The sequence below is a fragment of the Pseudochaenichthys georgianus genome, chromosome 16, assembly GCF_902827115.2.
Source record: "Pseudochaenichthys georgianus chromosome 16, fPseGeo1.2, whole genome shotgun sequence".
Lineage (NCBI taxonomy): Eukaryota > Metazoa > Chordata > Actinopteri > Perciformes > Channichthyidae > Pseudochaenichthys > Pseudochaenichthys georgianus.
In genome coordinates this window covers 31,461,442-31,477,566 of record NC_047518.2, presented here as the reverse complement: position 1 = coordinate 31,477,566, position 16,125 = coordinate 31,461,442, and the positions used below count along the sequence as shown (strand labels likewise).

Here is a 16,125-nt window from a genome sequence, read left to right as displayed (position 1 = left end):
TTTGTATTTAGTGTTTGTCACAGAATGTTAGCGTTTTAACACACTAGACTAAACTGGAGTTGTAAACACTAAGCTTGCTCAACATCAGCATTTAAGCATCGTAATCGTGAGCATGTTCGCAGGTCGAGGATAGTATTTAACTCAAAAGCACAGCTGTGCCAAAATCGCTAAAAGTTGCTAGAATACCTGTTGACTTCAGAGTTGTGGTCCATCAAAAATATCTACAAAATGGACAACTGATGCTTTATAAGGTAAGATTTCAAGAAGCATAACTTAACCCAACATTAAGAGGAATAGCCATTGGCAAATAATACAAAAATGTATAATGCAGTCATTTGCTGTTGCATGTTGATGCTCACCTGTTTCCTTTAAATAAAATGCAGCACTTACATTGTAAGCTTCTAGAATTAGAAACCAGGATATTTAGAATGAACATGTATTGTCATAAATCTGCTTAAAACGCCACCCCTTTTTATTGATGGGTCACTCCTTGTAAAAAGACAAATTAGATACACTCACCAAAACACTTCAGAAGACATTTAAATGAGACGGATAACGTTTTAACAGATCCAAGTCACTTGACCCGACCAGCATGAGCTCAACTTTTTCAAAAGGTTATAGCCTAACCCCCACAAACATGTCAAAGCAGAGAACCCTAATAACACACAACCTTTTCAACAGAAAAAAATACGCAAGTGTAGATGCCATGTATAGAAATTCAGGTCATTTGTTCATGTGCGACATGTTGCGCATCTTTTCGAAGTCTGTTGTTGCCTCCAGCCTTATTAATGGCTGCTAAAAGTACAACAGGAGATATATACAAATATTTGCCAACGATTAAAGAAAAGGATTAGATTCATTTGTTACAGTAATTACACTTGTCTGATTTAATTGGCATTAGCATGATCTTAAAACAATGACATGTTTTTTCAATGGCTCTTTCTTGTCTTTGTGCTGGTGAATATTGGAGCATAAATCCTCAAGTTTCACTCCACTGTGAATCATGCATCCTGGGTTTTACTCAGGGTATTATACAGTCTCAATAAAGTGTTGAAGCAGACAGATGAGGTGTAAAAAGGTTTATTCGTTCTGTAACTTAAGAGAGTACAAATGGGAAATATTATTCAGGACTTTAAAAGGGTTAAATATGAGCACATACTGTCAAAATATTTACCCAGCGGTGTACGGAATTAGAGATTAACCTTTTAAACACACACATCCACCGGCAGGTAATAGTACATAATGTTCTGGACGACTCGTTAAACTGCTTTAGAGCACCTGTTCCAGCTTACAAATCTCTTAATATGTAATTTATCAATAATTGCACCATGATGCAGTTCAAATAAAATGGGTTTGAAAGGTTGGTTGCACATGAAGGATGCAGAAAGTGCAGAGAATTGATGCCCTTCATTACAAAACTACAAACTAGACATATCATCCACATTTAAAGTGGGCTCCTCGGGCTGCAGCCTTCCAGCAATGAATATTTTCAATTCACTGGCCCTATAATAATACCTTCTTAGACATGAGTCAGACCCGCTCAGTTTAAGTGGTTTTTCAGTTTCTGTGGCAAGTGATGCAGCAATTTAGTCTGAAGGTCTAGATTAGCTCCCTGACTATAGTAAACAACAGATCATCCTTTCCAGATCATCTCATTGAAATGGCATTGAATTAGTGACTATAATTATCATCACCTAATACATTGTGAGTTTTGTTTTTTTGTAATCAAATATATAAGAAAAAAGAATGAAACAATTATGTATTTAGCATGTGTTGATTAAGACTCGTATTTAGACTTGAATCAGGCCACCATCTGCTCAAATATTGAAGTTAATGTAACTCAAAGATCGACTTACTTTTGCAAACAAATGTGCCCGAGCAAAAATGCTGTTTAGATAACAATAAATCAGTTACATTGAATGAACACATTAGTTAATCTGTATTAAAGTCGTCATAATGTAAACAGTCTTGTTTCCAGAGTAGGACCGGGGCCGTACAGCCCACTGCAGCCGCGGTAGGCTACTTCCGTTCCGCAGAGGGCGACAGGCACCAGCCAGCCTAGACTGTGGCGGAGGTCCAGACACAATAGACTGGGTAAGTTTAATTAGCGAGAAAAAATAGATGATCTAGGGACGACATTTTACCGAATGGTCAAAGTTAGCGGTTCGGTCTGCTGCCAGTGTGTGTTTCCAAGTGAAGTCGAAGGTCAGTTTGTTGGGTGAAAAGAAACAACACGGTCGTGGTTAGTTGGTTGCACGGAAAAGGGGCTCCGACTATGTGCTGGAACGGAGTTGTTCCTGGCTGCTGTCTGACGCGTTTAATGTCTCGTTGTCATTTCTAGCCTAGGGATGTATTTTTTAACGGTCTGTTTTGATGTACATCGCTGTAACGTTATGTTTAACTCTTAAGGCAATCCATGTGAACGTTTATGTTACGGTTACCCGGTTGTCCGATCACTTGTGAAGGATGCTTAGCAAGCAGCTTTCCCCACGCTGGTCCAAGAAGTAGTCTTATCCCTTAAGTCGTAGGGCCTGGGTGTTCGTTGAGTTAAAGGGGGAGGGGGCAACCGTTTTGCAGGTAGCTGTGTTTATGCCAGGGTCACCAAGAGATTACTAAACCTCTACATGTATTTGGATATAATAACTATGGTCTTGAGTTTACAGGTGTGAAGTGGTTAACTTGGATGTGTGAACTGTGCACTTCGCTAGCTTGTTGGCTAACGGCATTTCGTTCCCCGTCACGGAAACGTTAGCAAACGATAAATATGTGGGAATTAAAGCGCAGAAGCTACCTGCTGTGTGTGACGCCCCCTCTCTCACACACACACACACACACACACACACACACACACACACACACACACACACACACACACACACACACACACACACACACACACACACACACACACACACACACACACACACACACACTATAAACACTGCATAACTGGCCTACAATTCCCCTGGTTTCAGAGGTTTAAGAAGTACTCAGAGGTGTACTTGAATAACACTAGAACTACCAGAATGCAGGCATACTCTGTTACAAGTAATTGTCATGCATTCAAAATGTTACTTCACTTAAAGTACAACACTATTGCCATATAAATATACCTAAAGTAACAACAATAACTGTGCACATCATGCACATTGGCTAATTTATGTTTTGGTTATAATTATTGATGCTTTAATGTTTTTATCAAAGCTGGTAAATGTGCGGCAAATGTGAATTACTTTGCATAAGTCAGGGTAGCTTGTGAATGTTACTCCAGATGTAATGAAAGTCTTATTCAATTGCTGTTTATATTTCACATCATTAATCCAAACCGGCAAAGTAACTAAAGGTATTAACGTAAATGTAGTTTAATTACATTACATTTAGCTGACGCTTTTATCCAAAGCGACTTACAAGAAGTGCGTTCGACCAACAAGATACAAACTTGAAGAAAACAGAATCATATAAGTACATCAGGTTTCATAGAGCTAAAACATTTCAAGTGCTACTCAACTGGCTTTAGATAAGCCAGTCCTTTGTTAGTATATAATTCTACTCTACGAGCAGTTGCTCATGAAAATATGCAAATGAATGTTTATGTATAGTGAAAGTAGCTTGTGTATTATGAAACATATCAGCTATTGTGGCCTCACTGAGGGAATATTAGCATTTGTTTTGGTTTTGAAGTCATTATGAAACTACTCCACCTTCTTGCAGCTGTGGTGTTTTACTGAGTGTATTTTGCTTTTCTTGTTTTTCTCCATCAGGTCCCGGCTCTTCTCCAATCCAAACCGGTATGTCGGATGAGGATTCTCGTGCCAGCACCAGCTCTTCTTCATCACCGCCTTCTTCCAGCCAAACCAGACAGAGGGACACGTTTTGCAAAAAGAAACGGGAGAGCAAAGCCAGTATGAGCAAGACCTCCAAACTGCTTTCCACCAGCGCCAAAAGGTAAAAATAAATCCACAGATTGTTTGTTAATGAATCATTTTCTATATTCTGACAGCCAAAATCAGTCTGCTTTCTTTCTGGGAGTATTTTAGGATTTCCTTTTTGGAAGAAAAACACCAAACATTTTAAACAAACTGGTCGTTTCTAGCTAATATTTTGCATGAATACATGAGTAGTCATTGTGATACTTCCCAAGCATCTGCAATACAGTTTGATAGAAGACAAATGCAGAAACATCAACTGTCAATTTAAGAGGAACGAGCAATGTTTCCTAACACTTCTACCACCATCTGTCACGGAGGAAGTAATCCATCATAAAAGAGGAAAGAAGACTAGGAAAACTAGTTCCACTAATTCTTACTAGAAATTAGCTTCACCTGGCCATAATGTACACACAAGATCTGAATGAGTGGCTCAGAACTTCCTTTTTCTCCCCTGGGAAAATATTGAAACAAAACCTCTCACACTCTTGTTTTTAGTATATCTTTCTTTCACAATCAATGTTGCTCTGCATTTACACAAGAAACCTGTCATCCAAAATGTAAATCGAAGATCAGATATCAATGATACATCTATCTATTTACATTTTCACCGTGGCCAAAGGCCATCACATATCATCATGTTTTTCTATGTTGAGGAATGATGTTGGGCCAGTGACTGATTTTTGTTTCATTGTGTGCAGGATTCAGAAAGAGCTGGCTGATATTACACTGGACCCTCCGCCGAACTGCAGGTGGGCTTCACTCTTTGATTTAAAGTCTGTTGTCTGTCCATTAGTGTACTCATTAGGAGAACACTGATCCCACTAGTTCTCTGCCTTTACTCATTGTAGTAATACCCTAACTGAGACACTAAGCACTCATCCGTATCCCACTATTCTATCTTATTAATTGTGATCATTCCTCACTGTGCAAGTTAACATGCTGCTATTAACTACACATTATATCTTAATTATAAGGGAAGATGCTCTTAGACCAAATCTATTCTTACGCTTGCCGGAATTTTAATTATGCAATCCTCAAAGATATATAACACTCTGTTACATTTTTTTAATGACAGGCACTAAGAAACAATTATAAATATGGATTGCTTTCATTACTTAGTGTCGTCGCTGGTGGCATTTAAAAAAAAAAAAAAAGTCCATTCGGAACTGATGAAATGTCATGGTATCTATAGCCTATACAATGAATCAGTTAGTCGATGATACAAAACTAACCTGCAACCTTTTGACTATCAAATCATCATTGGTGGGCACAGCTCCTCAACTGTTGAAATGTACTGCTTCTCTTCGTTTTACTATATGGTAATAATCTGAATATTTTTGGCTTTGCAATACAATACATATATATCGATAGGTTATTAAGCATGATGACTTGGCTGGGACTGCAGCTTTCTTTAATTTGGAGATTTGAAAGATTATTATTATTAAAAGCAGACCGTCTGGGTTGAAGCTCCCCTCGCAGCAGGTAAATCACTGAAGCCCTCCCTGCTCCAGGCTGCTGTTCTGCAGCAGAGCCTGACCTCTGACCTTCCTGTGAAAGGAGAAATGATAAACAGAGCAATCTTTCTCCTCATAGTTCAGGAGATCAAACAAGCCACCTCAGGCCACAGACCATCCCAAAAATGTCCACCGTCTGGATATTTGTTGCTGACTTGAAGAAAACAGCTTTGTTGTCACAGTCGCATAATTTAGAAGACAATTCTTTCTGTTTAGATTTTTCTGTTGTTTCTTTAGACTTTCTATCATGTTGAACAAATCTGCTTCACAGGCTGAGCAGGAAAATATTGCAGTTCTATTCTCTCGCAACCTTACAGACAACCAGCCTTCATTTGGACGTAGTCTGTTTATAAAACGGAGCACTTACCTCATTCACACCAACGCAACTCCGGTTCAAGCTCCGTGCTAGAGCTTTTCAGGTTCAGAACCGGTTCTTCGGTTTAGCTCTGGCTCTTTTCACACCGCCCAGAGTCCGACTGGTGCTGCGTCATCGTTTGCGTCATGACGTAACCGTTTGTGCTGTGCCTGCTTCATGAAGCCAAACCGGCGGAAACCCCTCACAGCTGACACCGACAACAACAACAATGGTCGATTGTGCTCCAGCTTCCTCTGTACCTCTTCGGAAGACCAGATTCCCAGTAGGTAGCTGGTCTCTTCAGTGGACCACTGCTGCTTGTTAAGTTTCTCCATCGTTGTGTACAAACTGGATAAAACGCTGGCTTTTTGTTGTTGTTCAGGAGTTGATCCCGCCCCCGCCTCTATGTAAGCGTGACGTATGCGGTGCTTTTGCTCTAGCCGGAAACATTTTTGGTGCTTGAAACGAACCGGATTCCAGAGCTAAGAGGCTGCTCCGCGGCGGTGTGAACAGGAAAACCCGGTGCTTTTCAAGCTCCAGCTCCGAACCGGCCCTGAAACTCCGTTGGTGTGAATGAGGTATTAGTTTGCTGCTGGGAAGAACATGGCATGAGCAAATGTTTGACTTAAAGGTGGGGTAGGTAAGTTTCAGAAACCGGCTCGAGTGCACTAAAATTTGAAAGTACACAGCCGAAAAGAATCCGCCCCTTTCTTCAGACTTCCTTACAGAGCACCTCCTCCAACACACATGAACGCCCAATGAGGGCACGAGAGACATTTGTGCGTGCACAAGATGGAAGGCTGACAGACAGGGCGGCAATTGGTCGTGCTTTTTACAGTACTACGGCTTCCACAGATGAAATTTTTTTATGGATTTTTTGTCAAAGCACTTAAGATATTCATTGCTATCGGGATGTTAAGAGCATTCCATGGAATATAACAAAAAGTGTATCTCGAGCCGGTTTCTCAAACTTACCTACCCCACCTTTAACAACATAGCACAAATATTATTTTGTTTAAATTGGAGATATTTATTAGGAAAAACTCCTTGAGATGAACCCTCCCGCTCACCAGAGGGTGTGAGTGTGTGCTTACAGCTGTTTAAAATGTTAAAAAGTTATATGAATTGATAAATTGACGCGCACTCACAACATTTGCTTTTACGATTCAGTGATTTTTTTATATATATATATGAATGCCTAGTAAACCCTTTTACAAGCTTTCCTTCTTAAGAGCTGAACATTTCAATTGAAGCTTTGAGTGACACTCGGACAGGGATTTGTTTCTGTGCGGATCATGACTGCAGCATGATGGAGTTCTTGGTTAAGTTAATGACTTAAATAGTGGATTAATGACGGATGACTGCAGCTGAAGGACGACAGCACTTTCAGCAACAGGCTTCTGTCATTTAGGCAAATTCATAATGGAATACCTAATTACAACAATGAAGTGTGACAGCTTAACACAATACCTGCCCCGGCACATGATGGATTAAAAGCCATGTTAAATTGACCTCGTATTATATGACATGTGGTTCAAACGTGTTAATTGTACAGCTTTAAATCAACAGATGGTTGATGACAGCAGTTGTTCAGTCCCAAAAAACACTGTCAATATTGCCAAATATATTGTGTGGATTATTAATGTATTGGTTGATTTATAAAGGCTGCCTGCAACCAATAATTATTGTTATCCTAATCATCAGATATTTTTCTTATTCAGCTTATGAGGAAATATAAAAAAATATAATTTTTCTGATCAGAAGAGCATTTAATTTAGCAATAATAGAAAACTCTAAAAAACTGAAAATGATCACATCGGAGAAGCTGCAGTCTCTAGATTTTGTTACATACATGTTCTGTCCATCTATTAAAGAATAGTTATTTCAGCTGTATATAAAAATCCATCTCATTAAATAAAAACACTGGCTGTGAGTTTCTATCTGAAGTTGTACAGTAATGAGTTCTGCAGCTGCATCTCCAGAAGTTCAAGCTGTTCCGCTCAAAGTCTCCATCTTGAACACATTGTCGTAGTGCAGCCATGAAAGATAGCCAGCTGTACTGAAACTATACACGTGACTTAGTGCTTTGATTTATGGAAAAGGCTTCTTTGCACCACTGTCATAACTATATGAAGCTCAATGAATGGATCCTCTATCAGTATATTGCATCCCTAAATGCAGGGGTGTCAAACTCAAATACACAGCGGGCTAACATTTAAAAATTGGTACTAGTCGAGGGCCGGACTGGTTCAATGTCTATTGCAAAACGTATTGAAATGAACTTATTGCACATATTAAACCTGGAACTAACAAAGCTTAAATTATTGCCTATAAAAACAACAATAAACATTAAATAATCAGTTGTCGTAAGAGAAAAAGTGCAGAAGGAAACATCCAATTAAAATCAGTTTGCTGCTCTGTGATGTTAGTTCAAGCCAGATACTTGGCATCTCATCTTGGGTGCAAGTTCATCAATGTTTGGGGTCAGGCTCTGAGCTGAGGAAACCCTCAGGATGGAGTGAAGGTGTGCGTGCAATATACCGGCGGGTCAGATCTAATAGTAATTAAAAATGATCCTGCGGGCCGAAATTAAATCCACCACGGGCCTGATTTGGCCCCCGGGCCTTGAGTTTGACACATGTGCCTTAATGGATTATCATGACTGCTGATAAGAGTGAAATGGTGTTTAAGGCTGAGAGGGAATGTGTCACAGCATTAAAATCATCCATTTGAAGTCAAAGTTTTTAATATGATGGACATTTTTCATGCGTCACATTTCCAGTAATATCTTTTAAGACCAAGTTAATTAGTCCAAACTGCACTTTCTGGATCGACTTGCTCTAGTGTAGCTGAAACTGCCAAACGTGTTAACGTTGATCAAAAAGCACAGCAGTGCACAAAATCCCCCCCCCCCCCCCGACAGTTTGGATCAATATTACTCACGTGCTCACGACCCCAGGGGGTTCAAGACCACATGTTCTGCATGTAAGAGGGATAAAGGCCAGGCTGCTTTGAGGAGAAATCAATACAGATAACAGATCATGACGCATAGACACATCGCTGGGGATTTGCTTTGAACTGAGGCATCTTCTGAATGATGCACGAGGGAAATGAATCTTTCATCACTCCACATTTAAGAAGAAAAATTCCATTTTTATGACCAATAATCTGTGAAATGTACTTGTGTGAGTGCATTTCATTTTACAATTGTAATTTCACGCATAACATGTTAGATTTGCATTCATCCTTCAAAGGCAGTGCAGTTAAAAGATTTCCAATGAGGTTTTCGCCCTTGATCATTTTGAGCTTTAGAAGTGATGCACATGTTTACAGTGAACTTGCTTTATTTTGGTGCAATTTCCCTTTAATCCTACATTGGGCAGATCTTGAATGGAAAGGGGCAGTTGCTTTTGGTTCAATGCCTTTTTGAAGATGTCAAAAACAACGCCCACATCCTCCAGTGAGCTGCCAGTGAGCTTTAGTTGTGAGCGATTCTTCATGTGATACACGGTACCTGAATGAATGTGTGACTTTCATACTGTAGCACTCTCTCCGTTGATGTAGATCCAGTTTCCTCCTTTTGAAGCAACAGAGTCCTATAATCTAATCATAAATATTGACTGCCTTCCTTGGAGTGTGGGTGTCGTTTTTTCCTCTAACTTTGTTTATTATGCTGCATTTAGTATGAGATTAACTTTGTTATGGTCCGCTTGTTTTCCCTGATGTTGTTTTTCTGCCTCTGCATAACAGATAAGACAGTGTAATAAAGAATAGTTAGCACTGTTGACCATGAAAGATGAGAAAAACATTGATGCTCAAAGTTTTCAAATATGTATCATTGTGCGTTGTAGCAGATGTATATTGACATTTCAGATGAGTGTATGCTTTCAGTCAGAGAATTATTGTGTTAGAAGTTGCATTACGGATAGTAAAGTTGTTTTTGCTGCTTTAAGTGATAATCTGTATCTGTGCCTGCAGTGCTGGCCCCAAAGGAGACAACATCTATGAGTGGAGGTCGACCATCCTGGGACCGCCGGGCTCCGTGTACGAGGGAGGGGTCTTCTTCCTGGACATCGCCTTCACACCTGACTACCCCTTCAAACCCCCCAAGGTATTGTTATATTACTACATGTCGGCTAGCACCACACATTCAGACTGTGATCACAACACAAGTATAGTCCTGATACCAACTGTCTTGTTGCTGTTCTGAAATGAAACAACATGCTAACAATTTGGATTCCTGTAATATAAACTTCATAGCTTCAGTTCACACAACAAAGCCAGAGATTCAGAAGAAAATGCACTTCCATTAGACAGAAATCCTTTGACCTGTAATCAGTTTACAAGGTAGACTGATATCACAACTCATTTTATGAAAGTTGAGATCTGACATGACACCACAGGGGGTCCGCGGGGTCTTAAAAAGTATTAAAAGTTGATCAATCAATTTAGCGAAAATTAAGGCTATTAAAAAGTATTCAACGGCATTTTCCAAGGTATTACATTTTGTAGCTTGTTTTCAATAAGTATATAAATTGTCCAAAGAGGTTGTGTTCTACAGTCTGCCTGAATGTAATCATTGCGTAGGTGTGTAGTGTGATTCTGTGTAGTTTATTCATGGCATCCCGTTGGGTTTGACGTCATCTGAACTGGGCATCGTACGCTCACTGCTTGATAGCGCGCCAAGGTCCGTTTACGCCGGTTGTTAAACAACATCGTTATGGGAAATGCAAGTTTGCGTCCAAATGGTTGGAGGATAAGGAGGAAGGACAATCAATACTGTATATAGTCGATGTGAGGTCAAGTGTGTCACCAAGGTAACCGGTTAAAACTCAAAGTGGCGATGAGGTCTTAAAATGTATGGAAAGGGTCTTAAAGAAGGTCTTAAAAGGGATTACATTTGACTTCAGGATTCCTGCTTATACCCTGCATTAGACCAGGGATCGGCAACCCCTGGCACGTGTGCCACCGAAATCAGTGGCACACCAGGAATAAGTGGAATAAGTGTGCAAAATATTTAAATGTTATTTTCGAAACCTGAACGAGACCGCCGCCAGAGTTCCTCCCCGTTACCTGCAGAAGGAAGCCATGCACGCAACGCAGCCCCGCTCTCTTTAACTCCAGGTGACTTTCTGCCGCTTTCCTCCGTGGTGCCGTGCTGACCGTTTCACCACGGAGGAAAGCACTTCACAAAATGCAGTACCCATAAGGAGCTGTACAAATGCCGCAGTTTTTGCATGGCTGTGTCTTTAGTTGAAAGCCCAGTGGCGATCTGCTCACCTCTCATCGAAATAACATGCTACACAGGGGCGGACTGGCCGTCTGTGTGTTCTGGAGAATCACAGAACGGGCGATCGTCCTTATTATTATGCCGTTTTTTTTTTAATGGCACTTCATGTCAAAAAGGTTGCCGACCCCTGCATTAGACAGACCTTAGTTTTAAATGTGTTATTTGCTCCAAATAGGGATGAAAGTGATGTAAATGCCTACATGTGTTTTGGAAAGAGTAACATGCCCCATATTGTCAGTCATTGAGGTGACTAATGGAGATGATTCATTCTTACCGAGTTGTAACAGAGTTGTTTTCAGTTGTGGCTGAACTACATCGCTGAGCAACACAGATCTGAACAATAAAGAATATTAAGGGACGGGACACAAAGTTGGTTTCATTCAAATATAACCTCTGTCAGAAAAATCTCTCACTTTACTATTAGCGTAAGATCATGCTTTTATCTGGCACACAGGAGCATAACTCAAAGTCTTACTGTCTTCTTAAACATGATACATTTTCTTGAAATCTGCTCTCTAGTTCTGTTGCCCAAAGTCATTTAAAACATTTGAAGGATCTCTTCTCTTTTGAGCACTTGTTTTAACTGGAGGTGTGTAGAATGGGCCATAAAGTCATTCATTGCTGTGTTTAATTTATTTTAAAGTAGGCCTGTGTATTATTTTTAATTCTCCTTATAAAAGTTCTTTGTTTCTTATTAGAGGTTAACAGTTTTATATCATGTAATAAATAGTCTAATAAATGCAAAAAAACCTGTAGTTTTTGTCTGATATAACAATAAAAAACTATGAAATATGTTTTGCGGCTCCAGACAAAACATTTTTTGGGAAAAAGGAGCGAAATGGCTCTTTTGGTCAAAAAGGTTGCAGACCCCTGGCCTAACATATAGTAGGGTAAAAAAAATAATAACATGTTATGGATAGATTTGTGTTTCTGTCTGTGTGAATAGAAAGTTTGGTTCACTGTGTAAACATCAGCAGGAAATAGCCTAGTTAAGTTAGAGGCAAAGGTGAACCATGATTTAAAAAGACCCACACAAGCCACTGAGAATCAGAGCGGCGTGTGAAAAACGGTCTTTATGAAAGCATTATTTGACTCCACATGTTCTGCAGATCGACACTGATATTTCCACAGCTCACTTTTCAATTTTTCATCAGAACATTAACGGTTAAAAACTCCGATCTTTCTCAGAAGGTCAATGTACACCTTTTTATTGAATAGTTATTTGTCATGTTTGTGTAAAAGCAGAGGTATTTTGCTGTCTAGTTAGTGTTTCCTGCCATTCAGAAGTACCTCTATTCATCCACCAGAGGGCTTTCGTGTCCTTGCATATAGACTGTGTGTGTAAGGTAGAGATGTTCAGTGTAGCAGCGACTGCAGGTTTCATACTGAAAGTGTTTCTGTATGATTTACCTAGTGACCTTTTATAACTCATGTCTTAATATAACATCTATAAACAATATATTATAACAATTTAATATTACATTTATCAAAAATGTTTAGCTGACATGTGACTACTTAAATCAAAGCTTTTACGATAGTGTTGGAGAATTAATAGATAAAGTTGCAAGGCAAGGCAGACTTTTGTTCTAGGATCATTAACTGCTTTTAGCGTCTTTGTCGTGGTCAAATATGTCGATGAACAATATAAGAAAACAATTTTTGTCCCCTGACTGTGAATGCCACCGTTTGTTTTTGCAGGTAACTTTCCGTACGAGGATCTATCACTGCAACATCAACAGTCAGGGGGTGATCTGTCTGGACATCCTGAAGGACAACTGGAGCCCCGCCCTCACCATCTCCAAGGTGCTGCTGTCCATCTGCTCCCTGCTCACAGACTGTAACCCAGGTGAGGCTGAACTGTCCATCAACGCTCAGTATTTAGAGCAACTCCACAGTGAAGCGGAGGTGTTGGGAAACAATTGTTCAGTGTCCGAGGTCAACAAGTTCAAAGTTAGATTTATGAGTTGAGCAAGCTGCAACAAGCATCTATCATACCATTTTGGTAGTGGTAGAAAGTTATACTCAAGGGAAGCTTTTTTTCATTTTTTTCATCTGGCTTTCTTCAAATCTTCTCTATTTACGCTCTACTTCTTGCTCCGTGTCACATCACGTATATTTTATAAAGAGAGACAGGAGAATAAGGAAAATAAATCCTACTTTGAGCTAAAGTGCCTTCAGAATGTCATCTGAATCACTTTCGAGCTCACTTTAATAGCATTTCCAGGGTTTTAGAAGAGTAATCTGAAACTCTGGCTGGTAAAATGTTATGTTGTCAGTGCTGCCACCTTGACAGGAAACCCTGCGTCATCTGGACATCCTATCGTACTCTTTAAGTGCCGTTTGCTCGTAAGAGTGAAAGCAAGTTTGCATGTTACCTGCCAACCAGGGGCCACAGACAAAAGTTCATTTAGTTTTGCAGAAAACATTCGATGTCTAGTTAGTGCTGCTTTATTAAAACGTTGTGACAGGACGGGACTTGTCTGATAATGCTTTGGTGCAAAAGATATACTCCAAAATGTTATTAAAGAAGTTCCTGTCAGAGGTTTTCTAAACGGGTAAGTTGAGGTAGTGACACCAGTATTAATATTCCTAACATGCCACCCAAAGCCTTCACTTGATTTTGCTTTGCACCTAACATTAATTCTTGTTAATGAGTAAATAAAAGTTCAACAAAACAAAATGGTAATGGGAGACTTATTTTTAAACCCTTTAGTGTATTTTTCTCCGTCTGTTGTCTTATTTCTACTTAACTTAATGTGAAACCTATTTTCCCGTCCAGCCGACCCCCTGGTGGGAAGCATCGCCACCCAGTACACGACTAACAGAGTGGAGCATGACCGAACAGCCAAACAGTGGACGAAGAGATACGCCACATAAACCCACAGAAGACGACGAAGGGTGAAGAAGAGGAGGAGGGAGGGGGGGCTGCGGGTTGTTGTGTTAGGGGGTTATTTCTATCTCAGATTTGTAGTACTTTATTGTCTGGTATATTTTTTGCTTCCTGATTAAGTTATCTCCACAAATATGGTAATAAAGGAACACAATGGAAAGGAAGTCTCGTCTCTTTTTTGTTTACATTGTCATTAAAGGGCGGATTCCACATGCAAACCTGCTGGACACATGAACAGTAATCACTTACAGTCATGCTGAAAACACTTCCATTATTATACCAAGTTGCACTTAACTATTGTAATTAATGTTGTGGTGTGAGTAGATTTTGGCTCATTAAATTATAGGTATCATAAACACTTAAAGAGCCTGTGACACGGTTTTCCCCCATCATCCAAACCCATCAATTTGAGTACATATTGTCCCCTTGAAAACCGTTACTGAACTGATTTGGATATTTGTACTTTGATAACCATTAATCTGCCTTCAATGTTGACAATTTTCTGGATCTTCTCGCGGATTCTTCAAGTCCCGCCAAATGATGGGTGACGTCATTGCCGGCACAGCGCTCCAGCTGCACCGTCCAGGATCCCAGCATCTGCATGTAAACCTTTATATATATACAGTCAGATGTAAACGCACGACGGCGCACACAGCAGCAAGCTCAGACAGCGATGACAGGTTAATGTTGAACGTGTCTGAGAGCTCATATGAGGCTGAAGGATCGGTTTATGTTGTATCTGTTAGAAGTTTAGGAATGAGGTGCGTCAATATGGGCGATCATACGGTCATGTAGCCAGTGGTGGAATGGGACTACAAATCATCCCGGGACTCTCGACCGGCCCACTTCGGTACCGCTAGTAAATTGTCAACGGGGGGAGCGGGGGATGTAAAATACAAATATAATGTATAATGTCTGTGTCTTTGACATTAGCGCTGCTAGCCACCTGTGCCCTGTACTACGAAGCCAGTTCAACAGACCCTGGATATGTTTGAGTAACAAACACACTAACAACAAACGAGATCTCGCTATGCGGTCCTACGACGCTGGTTATCAACTCGGTAAATCAAGCCAGGGTTTCTCTCTCCAGCTGAGAGCGCGTTCACGTCTAAGACACGAGTGGATCTGACTTTAATTACATTTGTCTCGAGTGTTTCGTCAACATAATGTGTTAAATAATACTTCTGCATACAGTCTGTGACACTGTGAGTGTTGCACGGCCAGATGAGGCTGGAGAAGCTGACTCAGATAAGGAAATATATGATATATTATGATATTAAATGATCGATGATCTGATTGATGATGTAATATGAATGATAAGTGCGACACGTCGGCGTCTTCTCTGCATACGGCAGTTTAAACTGTATTTCCTTTATCCTGTAATATGACTTGAGAGATTTAAACTCCGCACACTGAGTGGATCTCTTTTCTATAGACGCCGGAGGCGGGCAGCGTCAGGTAAAATAAGTTATTTAGCCTTCTCAAACCTGAGCCTCACGCGCCGCCTATAGGGGATGTGCTAGTTACTTATCCGACCGGCCCATCGGGATTCGTCCCGATGGCCAGTCCGCCACTGCACCCAGCCCACGTAAACTGTCAACGGGGGGAGCCTCGCTGCGGGGAAACGGTGGACCTAGTGTCCCGATCGGAGTGGGAATAATAATAATAATCCGTGCATTTTATCCATTAATTTCCCCAACATTGTGGTAAAAAAACCACACGTTTAATCCACGTTGGTGTACTACAACTACAAAAAGCATCGGTTTGTTTTCTCATCAGTAAATGCAGACCGGCTCAAACAAACGATTTTTAATCATCATCCTCACTCATCATTTAATGTATCATATGTTCGCCGAATTGACATGAAAGCACTAATAAATGTAGTTTCATCCACTTGAGTTTACAACCACAAAAATAATCGATTTGTTTTTATATCACATCCGACGGGAGGAAATTCAGCAGCTCTCACTCCCGATTTTTAATCCTAATGTAATCATCATCTTCACCACGATCATTTATGTTTATGTCGCCGAATTGACATGAAAGCACTGACAAATATGAATATAATGTAGTCAACTTCATTAAAACGTTATTAACGTGCCTAAACTCAGTAATTCACCATTTCTACGCATGACACAACACACTTT

General features: G+C 40.2%; 1 protein-coding gene across 1 annotated transcript; it reads left to right on the top strand.

Moving 5' to 3' along the window:
* The first annotated feature begins 1,985 nt into the window (after positions 1–1,985).
* On the top strand, positions 1,986–14,138 carry LOC117461310 (ubiquitin-conjugating enzyme E2 E1). The gene is made up of 6 exons (XM_034103130.2): positions 1,986–2,094; positions 3,762–3,945; positions 4,628–4,678; positions 9,777–9,909; positions 12,787–12,934; positions 13,868–14,138. Exons 2-6 carry the CDS (start codon positions 3,791–3,793, stop codon positions 13,963–13,965), a joined length of 585 nt encoding a protein of 194 aa, XP_033959021.1. The 5' UTR covers positions 1,986–2,094; positions 3,762–3,790; the 3' UTR covers positions 13,966–14,138.
* The last annotated feature ends 1,987 nt before the right edge of the window (positions 14,139–16,125 follow it).